This window comes from Anolis carolinensis, chromosome 2 (assembly GCF_035594765.1).
Source record: "Anolis carolinensis isolate JA03-04 chromosome 2, rAnoCar3.1.pri, whole genome shotgun sequence".
Classification (NCBI taxonomy): domain Eukaryota; kingdom Metazoa; phylum Chordata; class Lepidosauria; order Squamata; family Dactyloidae; genus Anolis; species Anolis carolinensis.
In genome coordinates this window covers 145,206,195-145,232,472 of record NC_085842.1, presented here as the reverse complement: position 1 = coordinate 145,232,472, position 26,278 = coordinate 145,206,195, and the positions used below count along the sequence as shown (strand labels likewise).

The window sequence follows — 26,278 nt, the reverse complement described above, 5'->3', positions numbered from 1 at the left end:
CAGGTCTTCCACATTTGTTAAGATTAGATCAAGAGTTGCTGATCCCCTTGTTGCCTCTTCTACCTTCTGGACCATAAAATTATCTGCAAGGCAAGTGAGGAATTTCTTGTGAAGTTTATATGTAAATCTGAAATGAATTTACATTTATGGTTCTGTCCTGAAATAGAATACTAAGTTGTTCAATTTTGTTAGCAATATTGTATCCTTTTCTGATTGATTTTTCATTCAGGTTGTGCAGCTAGAAGAACTCCTGGCAGTTCGGCACTCAGTCTTTGTGGTGGGCAGTGCAGGGACAGGGAAGTCTCAAGTTCTGAAATCTCTGAACAAGACTTACCATATCATGAAGCGACGGCCTGTTTGGACAGATCTCAACCCAAAGGCAGTTACCAATGATGAACTCTTTGGCATCATTAACCCAGCTACGAGAGAATGGAAAGATGGTGAGCTTCTTATACCTCAATCCCTACTGCTACCAACACCTTAGTAAAGGATATTCCTTTAACCCGTGTGTAGCCTGAAATTGATCTAACTAGGCTGAAATTAGAGTGTTGTAGGGAGGAGAAAGAGAGCACACATTTATTTATAATTCAAGTTCCTATTAAAATTTGCTATTTACAAATCCTATTTACAATGCTGTCTGATCACATTCTCTCTCATTTTTGAATGTGGGGCTCTTTGATGACACATAATCCCTTAACACAGAGGATTTCTAGATCAACGACCATTAACTCATGTTAATTTTGGTTTTCTGAATTGTCACTGCTTTCACTAGCTTCACATATAGAGTTTTGGGATTCTCCTAATCCCATTTTAGTTTGTTGAGTCTGCATATGTGTTCTACATATTTCCCCACCATATTAATGATATCCTCCTTACATTGTGGGATTTTGATACTACAAGAACCCAACCTTTGACCAGGTGCTTTGTCTAAGAACCTTCTGGAAATTTTGGGCTACTTGTTATTATTCACCTCTCTCCTCTGTCTATTTTGGCCGTCCTATATATTGGCACATATTAGATGTTACATCTTGCCAAGGCTGCATAATTCTGCTGCCTTCGCATTGATCTTGGAGGCAGTTTCACTTGTCTAGGCCAGAGATTTTTAGCCTCTTCAGGCATGTCAGTTGCATTTACTAATCATCTTATTAGCAGATGTGAGTGAAAGAATAGGTCAGGAACATAATTGGCTGAAAGTTGGGTTATGGTCCAAACTCTGAGATGTAATGTGGCTGTCAATTTATGTTACAGTCACATAAGTTGACTATGAAAATGCAGAGGAATCTAGAACACAAACATAGGATTTACTCAATCCCAAATCTAAATGAACAGGTCTTCTTAGAAAAATGATTTCAGTGTACTAAAGAAATACAAAAAAGATATACTGATGAAAGCATACAACACAAGGCTATTTTATTGGTTGTTTCTTCACAAGAATATGAATGTGTTTGCACACTATTGGAACACACTGTAGGACAGAAGCAGCCACACAGTTGTTAATATTCATAAAAATCAGTTATTTAAAGTGAACTAGCAATCAAAAAGCATTTTTCTAGAGAAGAAAGCACATGCAGCATAAAAAGAAGCTCTTTCTGTGAAGATAGTATCCTGTAACAATTCTTAAACTAAAAATATGAACCTTAGATTATGGCTGTACTGCATCTCTGATAAAGATAATGTCAATTTGGGCAAAAAGGGAAAAAGAATAAAGCCACAGTAAAATCCTTTTCAGAATTACATTCTGCCTTTCTCTTTTATTTTGGTTCTAAGATTCTGTTCCTCCTTTTTTGTTTATAATCATACTGAGCAATATTAAATTGTTTGGGATTATTGTTCAGTGAGATTGTTAAATTACATTTACTCATAATTTTTAAAAGAAGATGCATCTATGCATCTCTTGTTGTTTTTGTAATTATGAGATTTCACTAGCTCTGTCTAGTTTTTGTTTTATTGTTTGCATGCAAGCTGAATAAAATCCTTGTAAATTATTAGGCAGAGAGCAGATAGGGTCCTTTGAGGATCCCATTGAGTGCCTTCAATCTCTTTAGGACTGTTCTCATCGATTATGCGAGACCTAGCTAATGTTACACATGAAGGCCCCAAATGGATTGTGCTGGATGGTGATATTGATCCAATGTGGATTGAATCTCTGAATACTGTCATGGATGATAATAAGGTAAGGCACAATTAAACAGATTGCAGGTATTGTGTTCACATGTTGCCGATGAGTTTCAGGCATTTCATGGTGGCTCACTTTGCTCTTTGGGTGCTGAAATTGACCAGACCTATCCCTTTGCAGGTGCTCACACTAGCAAGCAATGAAAGGATCCCCCTCAACCCGACCATGAGGCTGCTGTTTGAGATCAGTCACTTACGGACTGCCACCCCAGCCACTGTCTCCAGAGCAGGTAGACAGCAGGGGAAGGAAAGGGAAGGTGGCATCAGCTCTTTTTCCTTTGTTTAGATCAGGGGTCCCCAAACTAAGGCCCGGGGGCCGGATCCGGCCCTCCAAGGTAATTTACCTGGCCCCCCCGCCCTCATTTATAATATAATATTTTATATCAGTTTTAATAATATAATATATTGTATATACATATAATATTGATAATATTATCATTTTATACAATACAATACTAACAATAATATCATATAATAATATTAATTATATGTTATATATTACATATAATATTACAGTATAGTATAGTTCAATATAGTATAATGCTAATATTGTGCTATGCTAATAATATGATATATTGTATGTACATACAGCTGCTCTGAGTTCCCTTCAACTTGGCCTTCAACTCCCAGAAATCCTAACAACTGGTAAACTGGCTGGGATTTTTGGGAGTCCCAAAACACCTGGGGACCCACAGGTTGATAACCATGGTTTAGATAATTCTCCCTAGATGACTCTTAGTTCATCTATTAGAAAATTTAAGACACTTTGTAAGTGTTAGAACATCCAAAATGAATATGCCTTTCCAACCTGATTTTCTGTATATTGGTACATACGCCTCAATTTTTGCTGTTTTTAAAGATGGTTTTGAATATTTCCTCAATTTGACCACCTGATTAGCACATATCCAAGCTTGCCATTTCTTACCAAGTCCACCTTTGACTGATAATCTGTGGATTGGTAGCTAGGGCAACGTAAGTATAAATATGCTATTGCTGCAATTGTACCTGGGTATTTGTTACCTGTATCATTGTAGATGTGCTGGATTTAACATTGATAGATTTCTAGTTCATGAATTCATATTCTGAATCAAGCAAAAGTGTATAGCAGTCAATCAAAAGATTGAGATTTATGGATAGTATCCAGTTGCATCCATTGCATTTACTAGATGAGGATAGATAGGACAGCATTTTACCAAGAGTATGTCAAGCAGCAATTTTATTGCTGCACAGTGAAGAATTAAATAGTATCAAGTTTTAAGGCTCATACCAGTGATGCAGAAAAGGGCACTAAAACACTTTGTCTCAAGGGTTAGATTTTCCCATAACCAAATAAATTGATTGAATTTTAATTACCTGTAATTTGTATGTGAAAAAATTGGCAACTTTAACTTTGGTATTTTATGTTTCTAGGAATCCTTTATATCAATCCAGCAGACCTGGGGTGGAATCCTCCTGTGAGTAGCTGGATAGACGGCCGAGAAATCCAGTCAGAACGGGCTAATATGACCATCTTGTTTGACAAGTATTTGCCAGTGTGTCTGGACACCCTGAGAACAAGGTACAGTTAAATAGTATGGAATGATCAGCTGACACAATGAAAAGCTCATACTGGCTTGTTTTTCACATGTGTATGCCATTTGAACTTCCACCATGAAAAACACCTATCATCCATGAAAAACAACTATCATCCCAGGATTTAATCCAGGATGTCCATGCAGACCTGGCGTGTATTACAGAGACCTGATTGGACAAAGTGGAGGGAGTTAATCTTACTCAGCTTTGACCTCCAGCTTTGACACAGCTTTCTGTGTGCAGCAGGCTAGACCCAGGGGACTCTTCCAGTTTAGCCCCAAGGGCAACTTCACCTCAGCCTCCCCAGCCTCAGAACCTAGAGAGATCTTCCAGTGGCCTGCCCAAAAGGGGATGCCAAAGTGAACACAGATTATAACTCCCTCTCCAAAACCTACCCATGAGAATCTTAAATCTAAGGCACTACCCTGATTAAGTCCGGTCTGCCTGTATTGGGCAGGCAAACCCCCCTATGTGGAGGGGGCTTACCCTTATAAGGAGAGGTAACATTTCCTCCCTTCTGCCAAAGCAACCAGCATTCATTCATATTATACAGAGGGCAGGAGGATGGTTCACGAAAGACAGGCTGGCAAATGCGGAGGAGGTTGCCTCCCTAATAAATGCTAGCTCCACCCCCTCCCATGTGTCAAGGCCGGCACAGAGCACCTGGCCGCATGCAAAGAATCTGGTCTCTTTCATGTGGTATGCAAAGTTCCCCCCTCCTTGACAAAATTGCAGTGCTGCCTGTTCTTGGGGGTATTGGTGGGCAATATATAAATGAACTTAAACTGTACTATGAGGAAGGGTGAATGCAAGTATTTATTTATTTAAAACATTTATATTCCGCTCTTCTCACCCCAAAGGGGACTCAGGGTGGAGCACAACATATATACGACAAGCATTCCATGCTGGGACATAAAATAATTATAAATATACACAAACATTAAAACATTAAAAACATTAAACATTAAAGCATTAAACATTAAAACCAGTTATATCTACTTTAAAATCAGCTGTTTAAACCAACTCAGGACATCATGCTGGCTCTGGTCAGCAGAGTACGTTTCCTATTATTGCCTCATTGCACTGCCCCAAAGGCTTGGTCCCACAGCCAGGTCTTTACCATCTTTCTAAAGGACGGGAGGGAGGGGGCTGATCTAATCTCACCAGGGAGGGAGTTCCAAAGCCGGGGCGCAATCACTGAGAAAGCCCTGTCTCTCGGCCTCACCAATCGCGCCTGTGACGGTGGCGGGACTGAAAGTATGGCCTCCCCGGAAGATCTTAATCTCCATGGTGGTTCATAGAGGGAGATGCATTCGGACAGGTAAACTGGGCCAGGGCCATTTAGGGCTTTATAGGCCAAAGCCAGCACTTTGAATTGTGCTCCGTAGCTAGCTGGCAGCCAATGGAGCTGACACAACATGGGAGTTGTGTGCTCCCTACACACCACTGCAGGTATTAACTTGGCTGCTTCTCTTTGGACTATTTGAAGCTTCCGAACAGTCTTCAAAGGCAACCCCACATAGAGCACATTGTCATAAGTAAATAATAGCATGTCATTAGAGGCAAGCTCTTTGGCAGAGATAGCTAAAGACTTTGTAAAACTACAATTTCCATAATTCCATAGCACTGTGCCATGGCAGTTGAAGTGGTGTCAAACTCCATTAATTCTAGAATGTAGTTGCACCCTATGTTAAAGAAGGCACCAACATTATCAACTGACAGAGTTTCCTAAAGGCTTCCTTCAGAAAATGGAAAACTTGCATGGTTGAGAAATATGGTTGAGAAAGGCCAATGACCATTACATGAAAACAGATATTGAACAGCAAGACACTTTGGAAAGCTCTTCTCTTATACTCTTTGAAGATGGGAGACAGCATGGGGTAGTGGTTAGTTTGCACTAGAATTCGGGACCTGTGTTCTAGACTGGACTTAGCTTCAAATTGCATTGGATTCACTTGGAGCATTGCTTGTTTTTCAAGTTAGCTGGGAAGATAAAATGGGGAGCTGCTTGTTTTTGGGTGGAAAGATGTAAAAAATAAATACATGCCTTTCCAGTTAAGATTTTTAAAGTACACATAGTATTAATATCACTTCCAGCTATAAATGAGACTTGGGTTTACATATGAGTCAAATAGTAACTGGGATTGGTTTTTTTAAAACTATAGACACAGTGCTGGTTTTCATGCTTGCTGTGTTATAGCCATGAATGGAGTAGGCACAGGGAAGAGGGACAACCTGATACTTTGTATCTGCATTTCATGGATCTCTTAGGATGAGCAGCAGATGGTTTCAAGGCAAATATATTTTGTATCTTCAATAACTATAATTATATTTTTTTCCAGCAAACTGTAAGGCTCTTCTGGCTTTACATGTCTGTAAATGTTGCCTAAGCCCATGTAAAATATGCGATGAAAGGGCTTATTTGATTACTCTGTTATTTGACCACTTCTGAACTCATTGCACGTGTGAGAAATCAGTGCCCCTTAGCAAAGCTTCCATTTCACTTCTTTCAAGAGGATCAAAGTTTTAAAATGGCTCAAACTTATGATTACAGTTATTACTTGGCTGCATGCTGATGGTATTTTATTTCTGTCTGTAGTGGTGGATAAGAAAGATATACACAATGAAAGTTTTAAAGAAATGTTAATGTTCGGAAAGAGGATTTATATGTCTATCTCCTCATATTGTTAAATGGCAGTCATGCTAAATCCAATTAAACTTCATAAGTTTTCAATTCTCCCATTATAGATTTAAGAAGATTATTCCAGTTCCTGAGCAAAGCATGGTTCAGATGTTATGTTACCTCCTTGAATGTCTTCTCACCAGGGAGGCAACTCCTCCAGACTCCCCCAAAGAGCTCTATGAACTTTATTTTGTCTTTGCTGCTGTCTGGGCCTTTGGTGGCGCTTTGTTCCAAGATCAGGTAAAAAGATAAGAGTAATTCCTCCTGCCAACAGTTCTTAAACAGACATATCACAGGAAGACTTCTCAAAACAGAGTTGTGTTTAGATCTATTTAGGTGCAGTCACAGGAAACATCTTTGCAGCAGGTCCCTATTATGCTAGAGCAGTGGTTCCCAAACTTATTTGGCCTACTGCCCCCTTTCCAGAAAAAATATTACTCAATGCCCCCTGGAAAAGGGGGCGTGGTTTAGAGGGGTGGGCATGGCTCCTGTTCAAGAGGGTGGGGCTGAGCCTCTCCCCTAGTCCAAGATGCAGGGCTTGGAGGGGGAGGGGGAGGTGGCCGGGGCCACAAATGGGCTGCCAGGACTGGGATGGGCGGAGTTACGAGCTCTGAGGCAGGGCTGAGCTTCTATCCCTGTCCTGCGGCACCTGTCAGGACACAGGGGGCGGGGCTAGAGGAGGAGGCGGGGCCTCTTCCCAAGTGCCTGATGGGGCTGAACCTCTATACCCTGCCCCCGTGTTCTAACAAGTGCCTCAGGGGAGGTCTACAGAGGCTCTTGGGAAGAGGCCCTGCCCGCACCCCTAGCCCCGCCCTTTAGTCCTAAAAGGAGAGGTACAGAGGCTCAGCCCTGTCTCGGGCTCTTGGAAGAAGGCCCCGCCCCCTTCCCTAACTCCGCACTCTGTGTCCTGACAAACGCCTCAGGAGAGGTATTGATTTTCAGCCCTGTCTCAGGCTCTTGGGAAGAAGCCACGCCCACTCCTCTAGCCCCCCCCCATGTCCTAACAGGTGCCTCAGGGGCTCAGTCCTGTCGCCGGCACTTGGGAAGAGGCCCCGCCCCCATGTCCTAATAGGTGCCATCACTGCTCCCCTGGATCGCTCCAGCACCCCTCAGGGGGCAGTAGCGCCCACTTTGGGAATCACTGTGCTATAGGAACCTAGAAGTAGAAGGCCAGCCTTTTCCAGATGCAGGGTGAGATGGTGTGAGGGTGACTTCAGAGAGTGGTGGGAACATCCTTTTCCCCAAAGCATGAGACTTACTGGGGTCATTCTGTTATACCAGTGTTCTGCAGGATTCCTGGATTAACTATGGATGAGCCTGCTTGTAGTTGGAGTGTCTTAGCTCACTGCTTCTTACACTATGGATCCCAACCTCAAATTGGGTCCCCTTAGCTCAATGCTGGGGTCCTGATTTTTTTCTGAATGCCACCTAAGGACTGTTTTAGAGATTTACATGAATCTGTTATGCAGTGTTTACAATGGGCTCTGCAGAAGATGCTTCAACTGTACTTCATAAAAAGGAAAGTCCACTAGTTTAGCAAAGCTTACAAATGTGTACTTGTTATCAGTAAATATTCAATTTTGCACCTATTTTATATACCTATATACCAGGGGTCATGTAAAAAATGTCTCAGGTCAAAAGGGGCCGCTAATGGAAAATTTTATGAAGTCGTGGTTTAGCTAATTAAGGTCCATCTACACTGCCATATAAAATCCAGATTATCTGCTTTGAACTGGATTATATGGCAGTGTAGACACAAATTATCCAGTTATAATCAGATAACCTGGATCATCTACTTTGATAATCTGGATTATATAACATTGTAGATCCAGCCTTAGATTACTTTGTTACTTCAGTAAAACATGCAGGTTCAGCAAAATGTTCAGGTTTATTTCTCATCTAGCAAACCAGATAAAGTAATTCATTCTTTTGGCTCCTTTACCTGTCCTGCTATGGAAGAAACAGGCTCTCCATTCTAAGTAAACCTGAATTGCAAGGGAACATCCACAAGTGTACTGTGTGTCTAATTGTAAGCCAGGTTTCCAGCTGGATTGTTCCTGTATCTTTGCAATGCACTGTACATAGGGCTACCTTTGTACTAAGTTCAAAAACTTCAGTTAATGCAAAATGTGGTGGCCAGATTGGTTACTAACATCTTTTCACTTTAGCTTTGCAATATACTTCATTCACATTAACTTGCAGTTGCACATGCAAGGCGACAGACCCCCCCCCCCCAACTGTAACACAATGTATGGACACACACAGGTTGAGATAACAAAGGCCACAACTTGTTTATTGGTTACAACTTAATACAGAGTTGACACACATACATGGGTCCTGTTCAGTGTTGCACTACGCTCTCTGTGCCGACGCCCCCTGAATACACAATAGGATCCTTCACCAGAGGGAGCACAAGCCAGAACTGGATCCAGGGCCCATACCAGCCGCCTCGAGGATAGGAGGGTGAGTTGAGCTGAAAGTCAACTGAGCTGAGGGAGCTACGGGGTTTTGCTATATACCTAGCAGGTGGACTGGAATGAAGAGACCTGCAGCAGTCAATCAGATTGAACCAGGAGGTTCACTCTGATTGGCTGGCGATTTCCTGTGTGCTGCCCCCCCCCCCCCCGACTGCAAAGATGGCAGTCGGAAGAGCACCCGCAGCCACAACTTCCCTGCCCAGTGAGTATTTTCAAGAAATACTTGCTTTCTGTTTTAGTCCTTTTCAGGGATCAGAATTTTTCCTTTCTTTTGAATTGTTTGCCTCTGGAACAGATCTCCCATTCTAATAGATACTGGAAAACAGTTTATTTTTCATATCTTTTGATTGGTACCATGACAGAAGGGAAGGAAGAAGGTTTACTTTTCTCTGTTAATGTCAGCATCTAAATTAGTTGTCTTATCCAATTATTTATTTAATCCTGCTTTTCACCTCTCTTATTTAGTCATTAATTTAGTATTTCATGTCATTAATGCAAGCCTGAAGCTCTCTCCTCATTTCTGAATTAATTTCCTCAATTTCTGATGACAGGTCTTAGTGTGTTGATGCTGCTATTTCTTTCCAACTCAATTGTTTTGATTGGGGCTATTTTTTAATGGTGAAAAAACGTCGTTCTTCTGAAAGAGGATACCTTATTTTTTAAATACCTGTGTTAGGTGTCTGTTTCTTAAAATTATTTTTAAAATGCCCTGCTTACTTCCACAGTCTTTGGATTTCTTTATTGACTTCCAGAGTGTGATTACTATTTTATAAATCTCAATTGAATTACAGACAAAGTGCTCATAACTCATTTTTATTTGATTTGATTGACCTTACTCCTGATCTCTTAAGCTCAAAGCCCTTCCTATACTTTACCTCAGGGCTACATTTTCTCTGGGAAGAGGGAATGGTTGGATTTAGTCAGCGTTCATAGAAACCTGAGGAAGAAACAAATAAATTAGGTCCCCGATGCTTAGACGTTCTTCCCTGTTACTCCCAAACATAGTAATGATGCATATGTTCAGCATGTAAAGACAAGGCCCAATTTGTTTCCTTGAATTCTTAGTGTATATTTATTACCCTGAGGGCTGTTCAGTTTTTTTCCTGGTTCCACTTGTTTTATACTACAGTATTTGTAAAGATTTTATTGCATCTACTTTGTTTGTATAGGCTAGGTAGGCTTTTGAGCTTTTCAAAACTTGTGTTTAAGCAGAAAAAATACGTGAAGGGAATTCTAACCTAGTGTATATTTTAAGTATAGTATTCAGTGTTGAGAAGAATGATCACATGAAATGGTAGTGCGTAAATCACAGTCCTTTAGATATTCAGTGAATTATAATTGAATCTGTCCTTAACTTGAGGGGGGGGGTAGTTTTGAGTATGAATGAGTGATTAATTTGAATTCTTTCCTTCTCACTTTCCAATCTGTTTTAGTACAGATTTTGATTGCTAATAGTTCTGGCTTCTTATGTCGCTTTCCCACAATACTAAAAATAGTATATGAGTGGTGTGCAGCTTCAGGACTAAACCCCCTGAAAGCATCTGATCCAGGACAATTCTGCAGTGTTCATTGGGCAACCCAATCAGACAAAATTTCCTTCTACAAAATTTCCCTTGACTGTGAATTCCCACGTTTCTTCCTCTGCGTCTCTGTAAATGTCAGTGCGAAGAATCCAAAGTGCTGTAGTCTGAATAAGAACGAGCAAGGATCTGGTGAAAAATGATCCAATATAAAATCTGTTTATTGCTCACCATAGAAATTGCCCTTAGTCCTGACCTTTTGCTACTGAAATGTCAGAATAAACAATATGAATGTCTTCTTGCTATTGCAGGGTGGTAGGTGGGCAGCAAGGTCCTGCTCTAAAAGGAAGGGATGGAGGTAAGAACATTAAAATCAGCAAGCCTCCATTACTTGAGCAGCTGAAATTTATCACCACTCTGCCTGTGTGGGTTGCTTGAATTCAGTTTAACATTGTTTTCGTGCCAAAAAAAAGAAGCCACTTTCTCTCAGTCATTTCTTCTTTCTATCTGACATTTTCTTACACTTTCTCCTCTTTTTACCATGTGCGAAAGATGATTGCTGAGGCTGCCTGAAAGAGGACTTGGGGCTGAAATTCTTTAGAAAACAATGAAGTCTCTAAAGCTGTGTTAAGCAGTCATTGATTGTTTTAAAAGAAGGAGCAGACATGGTATTTGTGTGAAATTTTTGTGGAATCATAGGAGAGAATTATAGAGTTGGAAAGGGCCCCAAGGGTCATATGTTTGAATTCCTGTTATTTAGGAATAAACATAGAAAGGACTCATAAGAGATAGCTAGCTATCTGTCAGGTATTTTCCTCTACCTCGGCAAAGTACAGGAAGCGTCCTCAAGCCATGAACCAGCTAAGTCCCATATTCCCTGAACAATACAGGAACTTCACTGTGTAATAAAGAGTTCATACACAGATGTTCTTTCATTGCAGTGTGCAGAAAGGCTTTATCTATAGTTGCTTTAGAACAGGGGTTCTCAAACTGTGCTCCGTGGAGCCCTTTGGGCTCCATAAGTGATAGTGAGGGACTCTGCAGTGCCATGATGGTTCCTGCCTCCTCCTCTTTCCTCTTCCTCCTCCTGAGAAATGCATGGAAATTAAATTATTACAAAGGCTGGCTGGCCATCTGTTGGGAGTGCTTTCATTGTGCTTTTCCTGCATAGCAAAAGTGGTTTGGACTGGATGGTCCCTGGGGTCGTCCACTGAAATACTGTTAAGTTTATGTTGGTTAAAATTGTTCTTCATTTTAAATATTGTATTTTTCTTTCTTTCCTTTTTTTGCACTACAAATGATATATTTGCAGTGTGCATAGGAATTTGTTCATGTTTTTTGTCAATTAGTTCACACAGACAGTCTCCATCCATCTGCCACTGGTTCAGCCAGTCTGTCAAATTTTAAAATGCAATGCAGCCCCCGTGTCCAAAAGTTTGCCCATGCCATATATATATATATATATATATATATATATATATATATATATTCACACTCATACACACGCATATATACATACATACATTTCTTGGGGCTCCATGAGAAACGATTGCTTCAGAAAGGGCTCAGCAACTGAAAAAGTTTGAGAACCCCTGCTTTGTATAAGATATATACAAAGTTATTTTTGCAACAGTACAGTTTCTTCTGTCTGAGCTCCTGTGATCCCCATCCAGCAATCCTGCAGCTCTACACTGGGAACATGGGAGGTACCTGCTTTTATACCCTCCTCCATGAGCCACTAACTTAGTCACCTGACTCTGCTAATCTACAGGGTGTCTGGGTCTAGACATGAGTGAATCTGCATTTTGCCATGTGGCCAGGCCTAAAGGCCTCCATACTTGACCATTTTATCCATGACAGTTATTTCAAAACCCTGATACTTATTGCTGTTTATTGGCCTCCAAAGAAGGAGAAATTAATAACCTCCAAGGTAGTTTATTCCAATGTAGAACATCTACCTTTGAGAAATCTTTCCTAATCTTTTAGATGGAAATTCTAATCTAGTAGTTTGAAAACTTTGGTTCCTAATTTGAACCTCTTGAATCTTTGAATTCTTGCCATTTGATGAACCTAAAGAACCCTTGATAGTTTGTGTGTGGTAAGAATAGTCTCCACTCCCCATGCTATCTATGGGAAATGTCTGAGGCTGTTGTAGGTTGATTGTCATCGTTGTGCCCCTTGAAAGGCCCTCACTGTTTACCCCTAGTTAAGTCCTTTTTAGTTAGATTAATATTTTATGTACAGTTTCTTAGGGTCAGTCTAGACAGCCTCTTTGCATTTGAAGCCTCCATCACCCTACCCTTTTTAAGAATCCCCTCAGGGGTGGAGCCTCAGCCAAGGCACTTTTGGCTCTTGGAAGAGTCAACCTTGTTTTGACTGGAAGGTGAAGAGAGAGCACGTCCAGTCGGAGCTGTATTCAAGTCGAGTCGGAGCTGTATTTAAGTCGAGTCGGAGTTAAATTTTGAGACCTTCTTAGAGACAGTTGACACCATACAAGAAAGAGACAATAAGAAGAAATAATGATTCAAGAGCCTCAGTATAGCCAGAACTGTATCTATCTCTCAAAGACTTTAATTTTCCTCATACAGACTTTGTATTAACACCCAGGAAAGGAGAAAGTCTAAAATTCTTGTCAGTTAATACAGTCTTGTTTGATTCAACTATATAGTCTCTGATCTGTTCCCTGCACAGCCAGTTCACCTTCCAAGTAGTTAAGATAGCATGGGGGCAGAACAGTAATTAAAAATAACACTGTTCTTAATGGAAATTGAATAGCCTCAGTGAAATCTCATATCCTCAACTGACTTGCTGTATTGAAAAAGTGTCTGCAACCAATAAATTTGGGGAAAATAATCCATAAAAAATCCAGTGAGAGTTGGAGATTGGGTAGACAGTGATCTTTGGGTCGCTGTGTTTCATTTTATTTATTTATTTATTGCAGTACTTCTATCCCGCCATTCTCACCCAATAAGGGGACTCAGGGCGGCTTACTAATATAAAACACACATATAAACAATTACAATAACATTCCAATTCTGTTTTTTTATTTCCATTACAATATAAATTAATCATATTTTACTAGTTTTAAAATTCTTGTTTTGGAATTTTTATAGATAACATTCTAAATATAATTTTTAGCTTAGGCAATATCTTCATTTTAACCAGTGCGATCCTATCAAACTATGATAGCTTAATTTAATATTCACTTCCTTTCTAAATTTGGTTAAATTATCTCTAAATTCTCTTCTAGTTTTTATTTCTCATTTTTCTAACTGCTTTTCATCCAGGTTTTTTTTTAAGAGGTTCAAGAATGTGAGGGAAATGGGTATGTCCTGAGTGATACCATTGCCCCAGCAGTATTTGGAAGCATTCGAAGGTTCCTACTTCAAATATTTAAATTGAGGGAAGGAGTTAGAGGAAATTTGGCCAGAGAAAAGGGTCCAAGGCTGTATGTGCCCCCAGTCCATTTCTGAAATAACTTTTATACTATGTGGATTCTGTGAAAACATCACAGGTATATGAAAAGCAGAAAGAGGCATATTGCTCTTGCAGTCAGTCTGGGCCTGTTCTACTAACATTATTGTTTGAAAACTAATTTGTCAGTAGTTTGTGCCAACATTATCAATAGGTCTGTTAAAAAAAATGGGGTCCAGCTGCATCAAGATGTTTGTTTTCCATTCTGGGTTAAAGACATATTATATTGAAATGGAAGCTTGCAGTGATAGATAGAGAAAAGCATTGCTATTCATAGCTTGATGTGAGCCTCCTCCTGTCTTTAACCAATCAATTGGATTGTCTAATTGTTTACACAAGATTAATTAAGATCTCACATCAAGCAGATGATTATTTCTTTTTAGGACAAAGGAGTGCTAAGATAAAAATGGAGGAAAATTCAACAAAATGGGGGAGGGAGGAAGCCTGGCACTTAACTGATAAAATCATTCAGATTCCTTGTGATTTGGGTCCTATAATGGATCAGGATGTAATTCTGGGCCCTGCTTGTTTAGTAATAATAGATGCTTTCCTGCTTGGGCAGCCCAAAGATATGGATAAGATCTTTGGATCAATGTAGGTAACCACATGTGCCCTAGATTCTTCCCTTTCTTGACTAAACAGCCAGAGGAGGGCTGAAAAGAGTGATGGGTGTCTTTTTACAGCAAGACAGGGTCTCAACATACTCAACATACCTGGTGAATACTGTTGTAAGACCTCAATTTTGGTCTTTTGTAAGCCATTTTGAATATCCCAGCACTGAGAAAAAGCTGGTTATAAATGAACAATAAAATAACAAATCTGCGCAGTACTAAGCATTAAATCAATGATAAAAGTCTGAGTCAACCACCATTTGGGCAAGTAATTTGATGATAAACAGGCTTATTAGTCTTAAATAATTATTTTCACATTAAAACATCTTTCATTCATGTTTTGATTGGCAGCTTGTTGACTACAGGGTTGAATTCAGTAAATGGTGGGTGACAGAGTTCAAGACCATCAAGTTTCCTTCCCAAGGAACAGTCTTTGATTTTTACATTGATCCTGAAACAAAGAAATTTGAACTTTGGTCCAAACTCATCCCCAAATTTGAGTTTGATCCAGAAATGCCATTGCAGGTAAGTGATTATGCTTGTAGGCAAAATATAAGATTAGAAAGATGTCAGGTAGGAGTGTATCAACATATCGCTTAAGTTAAGTTATTTTGAGTTTATTATTACCAAAGTGAGAAAGCAACTCATAGAAATCCCAGTCTGCTTACCAGCTGTTAGGAATTGTGTGAGCTGAAGTCCAAAAATATCTGGAAGATCAAAGGTTGGGAACCACTAGTCTAGTTCTTCTAGTTGGTTCTATGGTCAACTTTCACCAGAAATTGACCAAATGTTATGATTGAGGACCTAGAGATGCTTAGAGCCCATCCAGATAGGGCCTGAAGCACACAAGCTTGCACACTTTTACCAGACGCCTCCAGTAAAAGTGAATTAATTTGGGACAAAGCAGGAAAACCCTGCTCTGTCCTGAACAAATTAGTTACTTGATTAGACCTGAGTCTTCCTGAAAGACCGGGTTTAATCCAATATGGGCCCTGTGTGGACTGCCCTCTCGGAAGTCCTGGGACTTCTGAGGGGGGTCCACATGGCCCTTTCACGTTTTCCAGGCAGAATCAGTCCAGAAAAGCAAGAGGGCTGTAACCCCCTCCCCAAAACCCCTTAAAAAAATAACTTACCTGGCCATCATTATCCTGGTCCTGGAGCTCTCCTGGTGCATAGAAATGACACGCCAGTAGAAGGTGGGGGGGGGGGGGAGCATCAGGAGGACTCAGGCACCAGAGTAATGGCGGCTGGGTAAATTATTTTCTTTTAAAAGGGTTTTTTATGGGGTTTTGGGAAAGGTGTCTGGGTATTTTCCTGGAAGGTTCCGGGAGCACATCTAGACACCCAGCATCAAAGTGTGGGCTTTTGGGTCGGTGTGGGGACAAAAGGCCGCCCCAACCCAGATTTTTTAAACCTGGGTCGGTGCAGACTTTTTCCCTGTCTGAAACTGGCCTTAGAGTGAGGTTATTAAAAAGACCATATTAATCAAATCAAGGTTTATAGATTTTATCAAATAATGCCACATAGAAGATCCAAATATTCCATAATCCAGTTTGAGGCTTTCTTTCTGTTCCAGTGAGAAGGCTGCTCCTGGTCATTAGCTTCATTATATAATAATAATATAAAAAGATGTAGGGAAAGGAAGAATTGGTTCATACATTACTCCCTAAAGGAGTGTGTGTGTGTGTGTGTGTGTGTGTGTGTGTGTAGGACTAGCTGGGAATTTGGAATTGGCTCTGGTAGGTAAAGGTAATACAAAGGAAGGCTAGTGCTGTATTTTTTAAAAATCTGTGGTACTTCTCCTCTTCTCTACTTTTTTTTCAATCTTGACAGTCCATTGTGGCATCCTGAACATATTGTTGCATCATCTGACTTAGAAATTATTTAAATTTTTCAGAGTCTGGGTAGTCATCAGGGCAATGTAAGCATTCAGTTATTTTGATGTTGTCTGATATACACCACAAACTTTTATTGCTGTCTAGGGTCAGGGATTATTAAAGTTACAAAATAGGTTCACAGAGGCAAAGTATTTGAAAACCATTGTATCTCTCAGCTGCTTTTTCCCACGGCCCAAGAGACACTTTTCAAAGCATGTTCATACATGACCTCTGCTTACACCTAACAAGATATTTTTATATCCAAGGGCAACTGGGCTCATGAACTATGATGCTTGTGCTTGAGATCTTTTGGTTGATTCAAGTCAATGACAATTCTCAGGCGAGTGACACGAAAGATTATAGTAGCTGGCATCGTTCAGTGAAGAAGAAAGCAGGATTGAGATAGTTCTGTGAGCTCTGCAGCTTGGAGCTACTTAATTACTAGTGCCTTGGAGTATTTTTACTAATCAGTCAAACTTTGAAGGCATTTCCCCAAAACTTGCCATGTCCCAATGTAATAATATGTTCATCTACATGTGCACAGCTACGTCTAGCTGTACTCTACAAGATGTATACAACTATGGCCATTGGTTTATTTACTTCATTGCAGCTTTTAAAAAAAGTTAAGTTAGTAGAAATAACACAGTGTTTTGCTGAAAACCATCAGTTACTGTTAAGTGTCAGCACAATGAATGGTGGTCTGAAAGACACATTTTGGCAGATGCCATATTGTACCACTTGCTGATAACACATTTCTGGCTTGCCCTGCCTTGTTGTTTAGGAGCTCAGTCTAAATGCCATTAATCTCTTCAGGCATGCCTGGTACATACCAGTGAAACCATCCGTGTGCGCTACTTTATGGATCGGCTTCTGGAGAGACGCAGACCAGTCATGCTCGTAGGAAATGCCGGCTCAGGAAAGTCCGTGATTGTTGGTGACAAGCTATCCTTGCTGGATTCAGAAGAGTACCTGGTGAAGAATGTTCCCTTTAATTATTACACCACGTCTGCTATGCTGCAGGGTAAGTCAGCATGCAAGGCAGCAAGTTAGTTATTAAAGTAAATCAGTTGTTTAAAAGAAACATTCCATTTTGATTACCATTTTTTTAATGCTAAGCATGGCAGAATGTTAGTACTAAAATGTTGTTGTTAAGGATAATAGAATTATAAAGGTTGGAAGGGGACCATCTAGTCCAACCTGCTGCCATGCTTCAATTGCAGTCCTGACAGATGGCCATTTATGTCTTTGTTTTTTAAAAAAACTTCCTGAGAAAGAGATTCCAGCCCCTTCTACACTGTCATATGAATCAGATTATAAAAGCAGATAATCCACATTATCTGCTTTGAACTGGATTATCTGAGTCAACATTACCATATAATCCACTTCAAAGCAGATTATCTGGATTTTATATGGCAGTGTAGAAGGGACCAGCGGCAGCATCTCCTATTGTTGAAAAGCTCTTGTCATCAGGAAGTTCTTCCAAATCTTTAGGTGGAATCTCTTTTCTGTAGTTAGTTGTTTCTATTTGTTTTTATTTTCCTTAAATACATTTAACACATGGAACTGGTTTATTACAGCATAGAGAAAATAGAACCCTTTCTTAAGTGGAAGGGTAATCTAAATGTAAAGGAAATTCTGGAAACATATTCTCAGCAAAGTCAAAGAAAACCTAAGAATAGATTGTAACTGCAATTGTAATTGAAGAAAGGTTTTCTTCAATCTTAGGAGCAAAAAATGTGCTAGAGAATTAGTTAGGGATATCTGAATACCTGTGGAGTAAGCTATAAGGCACGATAACGATCAATTGTATAGTTTTGTTTAAAAAGTGGACAAGATAAATATGTTGGAAGTTAAGAGTCTTTGATAACTGTCACATAGTCAGGATATGGAGCTCATTAGCAATAATGTTCTGAAGAGAAAAGATTGCTTCATCAATGCAGGAGGACCTCTGTATCTGTGGATCCTGCATTCACGAATTCAACTGTCCATGGCTTGAAAATATTAGGGGAAAAAACAATCCAAAAAGCAAATCTTTATTTTGTCATTTTATAATAGGGGCACCATTTTGCTATGTCATTTTATGTAATGGCTTGGGCATCTACAGATTTTGGTAACCACAGTGGATACCAAGGGTCCATATTACTTCATTGTTTAATGTGTTGTTGAAGGCTTTTCTGGCCGGAATCACTGGGCTTACTACACTGTTGTTTGCTGTCAAGTTGACGTTGCCTTATGACAAATCTATGAATGGGAGAGCAGCAAGAGTTCTGGTCATCAAATGTTCTGAAGGTTTGCAAACCCAGGACCACGGCTTTATCACTTGTATTTTCCTGCATTTTAGAGGTTTGGATTGGATGGCCCTTGTGCTCTCTTCCAACTCTGATTCTGTCATCTATCTATCTGTATCATGGTCCCTCTCTCTTTTTACTGCCTTCCACTTTGCCCAGCATTATCATCTTTTCTGCTTTGCCTTATACAAAGCATACTGTTTTCAACAGTAGCTGAAGGCCACACTGAATCATTAAACAGAGGAAATAAGTTACTGAGCCTTTATACTTTTGAAAACATCCTATGAACTTGAAGTAGAGACCGCGTCAATTTAGAAGGTCTACCCGGACCGGGAAAGACCTTGCGGACCCACCAAAGAGGGAACGCGTCCTGGCATGCCGAGGAAGCCGGTTCACGGGATGACCTGAGACCGAAAGAAGACTCTGCCAGGTGAAGGAAAGATCCACCAAGATGATTTATTGCGATTCAGCTGAAGGGATGCGTTAGCCGCGATAGTTCGTCAAGCTAAGCATGTTGTTACAGAGAAATAAAGCCATATTTATACAATTTTCAAAGTGAAGCCTCTTCAAATTTCCCGCCCTCTTCCTCCCGCCCACTGGCCGCTGATTGGCCGGCGTGTCCCAGCTGGGAGGAGGCTAGGTCTCCCGCCTCGCTCCAGGAATCAATCACGGGCTTTCTTCGTCTCCGTGGCAGCGAATCAGGAGGTAGCGAGGCGGGACAGGGAGAGACAATGTCTTGATGAATGAATCATGTGTAATCGGACTGTCAAATCGACCCCCCGAGGCATTTGCCTACAAGGGGAGTCTAGAGTTATTGTCTTTTTGGATGAGACATTGATAGGATTATGTCCGGCTTTTCCTGTCTTCAACAGTTCCTTGATTACCTTCAGTGTGAGACTGGGGTGGACGTGTGATATAGAAAAGAGGTTTATTGTTGTGGGGATAATAAAGCTTTCCTAAGGCTCTTTTGGGTCCCCAAAGCAAAATGACTAAGTCTTCCATGTGGAAATCCTCGCTGATGGACCAGCTCCGAGATCAGGAGGATTCCTTTGTCCTGTCCCATGCAAATCTACTTTGGGATTAACTTTGTATGATAAGCTGATTGCTCCCTTTCAATCGGCGGGGTGCTTCCTTCCAGGAAGGAAAAAAAAAAAAGAGAAGCTGGAAAGGTCAGGGCGAGGTTGGGCACAAGGAAAAGAGATAATAGAATTTAGAAATATAGAGAATCATATTCTAGCCATTTCACCCCAAAATTACCGAAAAAAGTACTAAATATTAACATTTATAGCTTATTTTCCATTCCTACGCTAATAGCGCAAGGCAGAAGGCTGTTTACGCAAAGAACGCAGTTTGACAATCAGCTGATGATCAGAGAAAAAACGGTCAAAAATGATCTCCGATGGTTGTATTTTAAAGATTAGGCGATTCTAGCCATAAATATGAAAAGGGGTGATTCTCGGTGCAAAATTGAGTGAGTTATGAATGAAAGTGTATGCTGGGGGTAGGCAATTCGGCAGTATCGCGGTTCGTCTGAGGACAGGGAGGGAATTCAGATTCCCTCCAGTTTCAAAGGGAAGGGAAAACCCGGGTTTCTCTGTAATAAAATATATGTAAAGGGGAAATATATGAGTTTGGGGGTCTTCCAGGGAACCCATGGACCAAGTTACATTTGGCTAAACAGTTAATAAAGAATTGATTCCAATATTTCATAAACATATAAGCATACAGTTCATATAAAGGGGGGAAATGAGAGAAATTAGGGCATTAAGACATAGTGGAAAATCCGGATCTCTTGGCAGCAGGCTGGCAGTCTCCATAAGGTAAGAAGGAGGGTGAATCCCAGGCAAAGTCCGGTTCTGCGGGGGCCCCCGGAGCTGGCCCTTGGTCCTTGGGAGACTATAGCTTTCCTCCCAAGTCGTGGTGTCATTCCAGGGATATCCAGAGGAACAGCCACAGAGGCTCCTGGCTTGGCGAGGGGGGGCGATGGCGGCAGCGGACTTCCACCGTTCAGCTGTTTTTGTCTCTTTAAATTTGGCTCTTAAAACAAAAGGTTATTTTCTGAGCACAGGAGCCCTTGGCGCAAAAAGTGAGATAGCAGTTAGTGTTAGGATTTAGTCAGGAAGAATATGCCACCTAAACAGAGCGTTTTGGCGGACCCGCAGTTACGGGGGGTTATTGAGGTTTCCGTATCTGCAGTTTCGAGAAACATGGTTCTGATCCCCCCAGGTTGCCTGTGGAGGCCCCCTGGGTTGGCCAGTGGCTTCCCACGGCCCCAAAAGGTAGTTAATAAGGTTTTATTGTTATTTTTTGGAAGAAAAAGGACACAGTGTATCAGAAGGCAGGAATAAAATTGCAAGTTAGGAAACATTTTATTAGGGGATTTGTTACAAGGTTGGGGTTAGGAAAGAGATCAGAAGAAGCATTAGAGATGAGTGGCTGCAGACTGGATCACGTTCCCACCCCATTCCGTCCAATTGTGGGTCTTGGGACCTGTGGAACTGCCTGCAGCAGGTCAGATCAATTTGAAGGCAGGGGTCTGCTGAGTTCTCGATGACAAATTGTCCTGCCAATGTGTTGATTTCCACCAGCAGTGCATCTCACACTGATTCATGTCATTGCAATTTTGCCCTCAGTAAGATGCAATTTTCTCATTGTTTAATCATTCACAATTAGAAATTCCAATGTGTTTAAAACGGTCTGAAAAGAATTGTGTGTGCAAACTGCTGTGCACAAATTGACTTTTCATGAGGTAAGTAAGGTATTTCTGTGGTTTGACTTTTTCATTTCAGTGTTTGATTTTAGCCTCAAATATTGAGATCTTTAAAAAGCTTTTTGGAGCTGTAATTGAACATGCTATTTAAATATTTGAACATAAAAGCTGGCATATATGGAAACAGGCATTCTGGTAATTTAGAAGTTTTGCAGCAACAAAATAAATAGTTCTAGCTAGAAAGAGCTGGTGATGGAAACTGCTTCAGGCAAATTTTCATTTCCTACAGCTTCTTCATCCCATAATAATCTCAACTGGAAACATGGTCACAATTTAATAAGGACCATACATAAAGAATGAAACTTGAGATAGAATATTTCATATGTGAAATGCCCTGAGGTGACTGTACATTAATACCCGCATGTCCATTGTTTCAGTACTGATGTTGCTACAGTCTGTTTTTTTATCCTTGGGGCATGTTTCTGGCCTTTTGGGCATCCAGGAGAGTTAGGAGTTTTCGATCTTAAGGTTTGGAGGGCCTGGAACTTTTTCAGATTCTAGGAACCTGTATTTATGTTGTCTTCTGGATTGTTAGCTAATGGAAGTCCTTAATTCAAATACGTTTTGTCTCTCCCAGTTAAGATATTACATTCTCTTTGGGGAACGTGAACGAGATGTGAATGTACCCGAGACCAAAGTTGATCTCAATCCCCCCCCCCCCCCCCCCCCACACACACACACAATATATATATGTATGACACATGTATGATTCAGACAGAGGCCCACTTTCATCTACAGCTATTGAGATGTGAATGTACCCTAGACCAAAGTTGATCTCACCCCCCCCCCCCCCCACACACAATATATATATGTATGACATATGTATGATCCAGACATACTTTGGTTTTAAGCGTAGCCTTTTACCCTCATGGGTAGTAAAGGAAGGATATTGATTACAGTTATTAAAACAGCTGCAATTTTTCTTGAAAGAGAATGGTGTTTATGAGAATTCAGCATAAGCTCAAACCCACTGGTGTTGTCTGACCTGGGGAGAAGATATGTCCACTATACATTTACACACCAGCCATTTCTTGAAGCGGAGAGCTATAGATACACATCAGCAAGTTTTTCATATTTACTTGGACTGTGAGCTATGGCTAGAGGCTAAGGCAGAGAATTTGAGTCACTTATCTAAATTGTGGATATATTTGAGAATGGGCTTTAGGTCTGGTTGCTGATGTGTGCTAGTTATGACATATACTTCCTACACTTTGATTTATGTTGTTTATTTTTTAGATTTATTTCATTTTGCAGTTTATCATTCTACATCTCCTTCTAATGAGTGTTTTTTCACCCATATATATGTACACTCAAACCAAACCAATAAAGGCCTGTCAGGAGAACTTCAGAAACATTCTTTGCTTGTTTGACCTCATGCCTGCCAACTTCACTACTTTCTCAGAGCATGGAAAACCTGATCTGTAGGAGGAAGGAATTGCATTCCACACATCATATTGGTCCATTCTTGTGTTACATGGCAGAAGAAACATTATTCACACCAGACCTGCTCTGATTTCCTGGTGGCTTCTTCTGCTTCCTGTAGATTGGCACAGAGACATACTGGAAAAGTAATAGAATTGATATGTGTGGTCTTTCCTTCAGAAAACAGTAAGGAAATAACTCTGCAGACTGGATATAACCCTGAGGCAATTTCTTTTAGCCCTCGGCTGTCCTCTCTACCATTGGTCACGCAGAAATTGGGGAAGTGGCAAAGTGAAAGTGAAACTGCAGTAATGCAGGCCAAAATGAAGCTGAGCTGAGAAGATAAGGCTGGTCTGTTACAGGAAGCTCTCTGAAGTTCATAGCAGTTGACTACGTTGTCTCTGAAAGCTTTCCACTGGTGAGGCATCATTCCAGGCTCCAATCTGGCCTGTGGCTGTTGAAAGGCTTTTTGACTTAGGATCTCATCACATTTGACTTTTTTTGACTTAGGATCTCATCACATTAGCAAATTTCAGCATCCTAGGACATACTAGGAGGATGGAGCCTGCCAGAGCCCATCACACGATGGCTACTTCTGGTGGGGTCTTGTGCTTCCAGTGTCCTGCTAGCATCCTAGGATGTTGCTCAGAAAACATGGGAGGCTTCCCATGTTCTCATAGACAAGATTGGGGTGAGCGTGGGGGGAAGCCCCATGGGATGGGTAAAGGGGCGATGTGGGTGATGCGAGGGTTTCCCCCGCAGCCCACCAGATTTGCCACACTGCCAAGTGAATCCACCCCACTTTCGTCCACTCTTTGAAGCTCATTGCGATGAGGTCTTTAACTGTATTCAGACAGGTAGGTAGTACAGTAGAGTTCCGGTTATTTGACACAAACGGGTGGGCCGAATGTCGAATAACCGGAACTGACAGATAATAGGGAGGCCCTATTATTCCTCCCGGCAAACTGGTTTAGGGACGCGCACCGTGCACGGTGCTGCCTAGCAACGCGCTTGGGGCGTCTCCCAAGGGGCAAGCACTTGGCTTAGGGAAGCGCCCGGTGCGAGCTCCTGCCTAGCAACGTGCATGGGGTGCCTCCAAAGGCCTGGCACATCAGATAATACAGATGGTCGGATAACTGGAAATCTGTTAACCGGAACTCTACTGTAAATAGGTATGGTGGAAATGGTGTCAAATGGAGTAGCTGTCACCTTGGGCAGGTGGCACTTCATTTGTCTGTGTGGCTGCACTCTCAAAAGAAGCACCTTTCAAAGGGGCAACACGTGGGGAAGTGGAGCATCACCCATCCATATGGCTGTACTTTTAAAGGATGAAAGAAGAATCACTCAGACGGGTGCTTCCTTTGAGGATGCTTCACCAGCTTGTGTGGCTGCGCCCTCATAAAGTGGGTGGGAAGTGCAATGATTATGTGATGAAACAAAGTATTTTAATCCCAGCCTTCATAATTCATACGTTTCATAGTAGTGTGGCGACCAAAATGTTGTTAACTGCCAATATTCACATTGAAAATGGCAGTGTATTTCTTTGATTTCAAAATGCACCTTAGGGAAAGTCTGCAGAGAAACGGCAATACAGTAGAGTCTCACTTATCCAACACTCGCTTATCCAACGTTCTGGATTATCCAACGCATTTTTGTAGTCAATGTTTTCAATATATCATGATATTTTTGTGCGAAATTCTTAAATACAGTAATTACTACGTAGCATTACTGCATATTGAACTACTTTTTCTGCCAAATTTGTTGTATAACATGATGTTTTGGTGCTTAATTTGTAAAATCATAACCTAATTTGATGTTTAATAGGCTTCTCCTTATTATCCAACATATTCCCTTATCCAACGATCTGCCAGCCCGTTTATGTTGGATAAATGAGACTCTACTGTATTATAGTTGGGCACAATTTCATTAATCTAGAAGAAAACATAATTTGCAAAACATAATTTGAACACACAGGCATAGACAGATAATAGAAATGTGTGTTTGAATTATGTTGCTAATTTTTTAAAAAGTCACAGATTGGATTTAATATAGGCTTGATATTGAGTTAGTCAAATTGGAGAAAATCATACAACCTTTTGAGGTCTTATAGGAATTGTCCATCTAGTTCAGGTATTCTTGTAGTGACTGATATCGGCTCTCTAGTTTTTAAAGGCAGCAGTCCTGCTGGTCCCCTGCTATCTGATCCATTTTGTGCTGGGCTTTAGCACAGCTGGTAAATCACCAGCAGTAATAAGATCTACCAACCAAAAGTTGGCCAGTTCGAAGCCTGGTTGGGATGAGCACCCGGCTGTCAAGCCCAGCTCATTGTTTACCTAAGTAGATTGATAACAGTTTAGAGCTGTAAGTAGAGAAATTAGGTACTGTTAATTAAGCGGCGGGGGGGGGGGGGGGGGAGGTATTTTACAACACCATAAAAGAAAAAGATCAGAAATGCCAGTGACCAAAAGGAAGGAGGAAGTTCTGATGGCTCTTTGTCATAGAGAATGGAGCAACAGCATCCCTGTGGCTGAATCCGATCACAACTCCCAAGGCATCGAAGCTGGACCTTGACACAACATACCTCCTTTCTGTCTGTTCTGTCTGTCTGTCCAAAAGGCATTGAATGTTTGCTGTGTATGTGTACTGTGATCCGACCTGAGTCCCTTGGAGAGATAGGGTGGAATATAAATAAATATTATTATTATTATTTTTAAATAAACGAAAAACCATGGAATGAACCTGGGTCTTCCTGTCACGTACAACACCAATGCGCTGCAATCTCCCTTTTCTGCCACTTCTCTATGTAAAATAGCCTTCTTCTGAAGTTTTTGTGCTGAGCTTTGAAATGTTACTTTAGACCATAGCTCCCTATCCCCAGCCTCATTTAAGTGATTGGGGCATTTCCATATACAAAAGATTTGTATCTGCAAGCAAATATTAATGAGCAAGTACAAATATGTAACATCACACTGAAAATATTATGAGATGCTTCATGTGACCTGGAAGAGCCTTGCGTTTGTTTCTTTAACATGTTTATATTTCCCTTCATGGTCATGCAGTTTAATAGATTTTCTGATGCAATTAGTTTTAAAACATAATGTGCTAAATCCTGGAAAAGATTCTCCAAAAGGCCATTGAGCATTCTAAATCCCATTTCAAGCTAGAGAGCTTTGCACAAGGTTTCTCCATGTGGCAAATCTGCCCCCTGAGAATGCTACAGAAATGGGTGTCTCCAGCTCTGAGGCCTCGGGGAAGCATGACAGACGCTTAATAACCTTAAAACGCTGTGGTTGTTTATTCCAGTATAATTGGGATGTATGTATTTGTGGTTTTGGATATTATTGTGAGTGACATTCTCAGATTAAAATGCTGCTTTTATGAACAAGTTATCATTTGATGTCTTAGTAAT

General features: G+C 40.8%; 1 protein-coding gene across 7 annotated transcripts in view; it reads left to right on the top strand.

Annotated features, from left to right (window-relative positions):
• Positions 1–26,278, top strand: part of dnah9 (dynein axonemal heavy chain 9) — a 302,000-nt gene that overhangs the window by 80,466 nt on the left and 195,256 nt on the right. For 6 of the 7 annotated variants that reach the window (XR_010003878.1, XM_062973996.1, XM_062973995.1 and 3 more), the window contains exons 32-38: positions 230–440; positions 2,046–2,173; positions 2,297–2,405; positions 3,586–3,733; positions 6,496–6,670; positions 14,864–15,037; positions 17,203–17,410. Coding sequence is in view for 6 of the 7 variants with exons in the window: in XM_062973996.1 (XP_062830066.1) it covers positions 230–440; positions 2,046–2,173; positions 2,297–2,405; positions 3,586–3,733; positions 6,496–6,670; positions 14,864–15,037; positions 17,203–17,410 (1,153 nt within the window). In the remaining variant the exon portion in view is untranslated. Of the gene's footprint in view, positions 1–229; positions 441–2,045; positions 2,174–2,296; positions 2,406–3,585; positions 3,734–6,495; positions 6,671–10,738; positions 10,786–14,863; positions 15,038–17,202; positions 17,411–26,278 lie in introns of those variants that run through there. The other variant, XM_062974000.1, reaches the window with a different exon arrangement.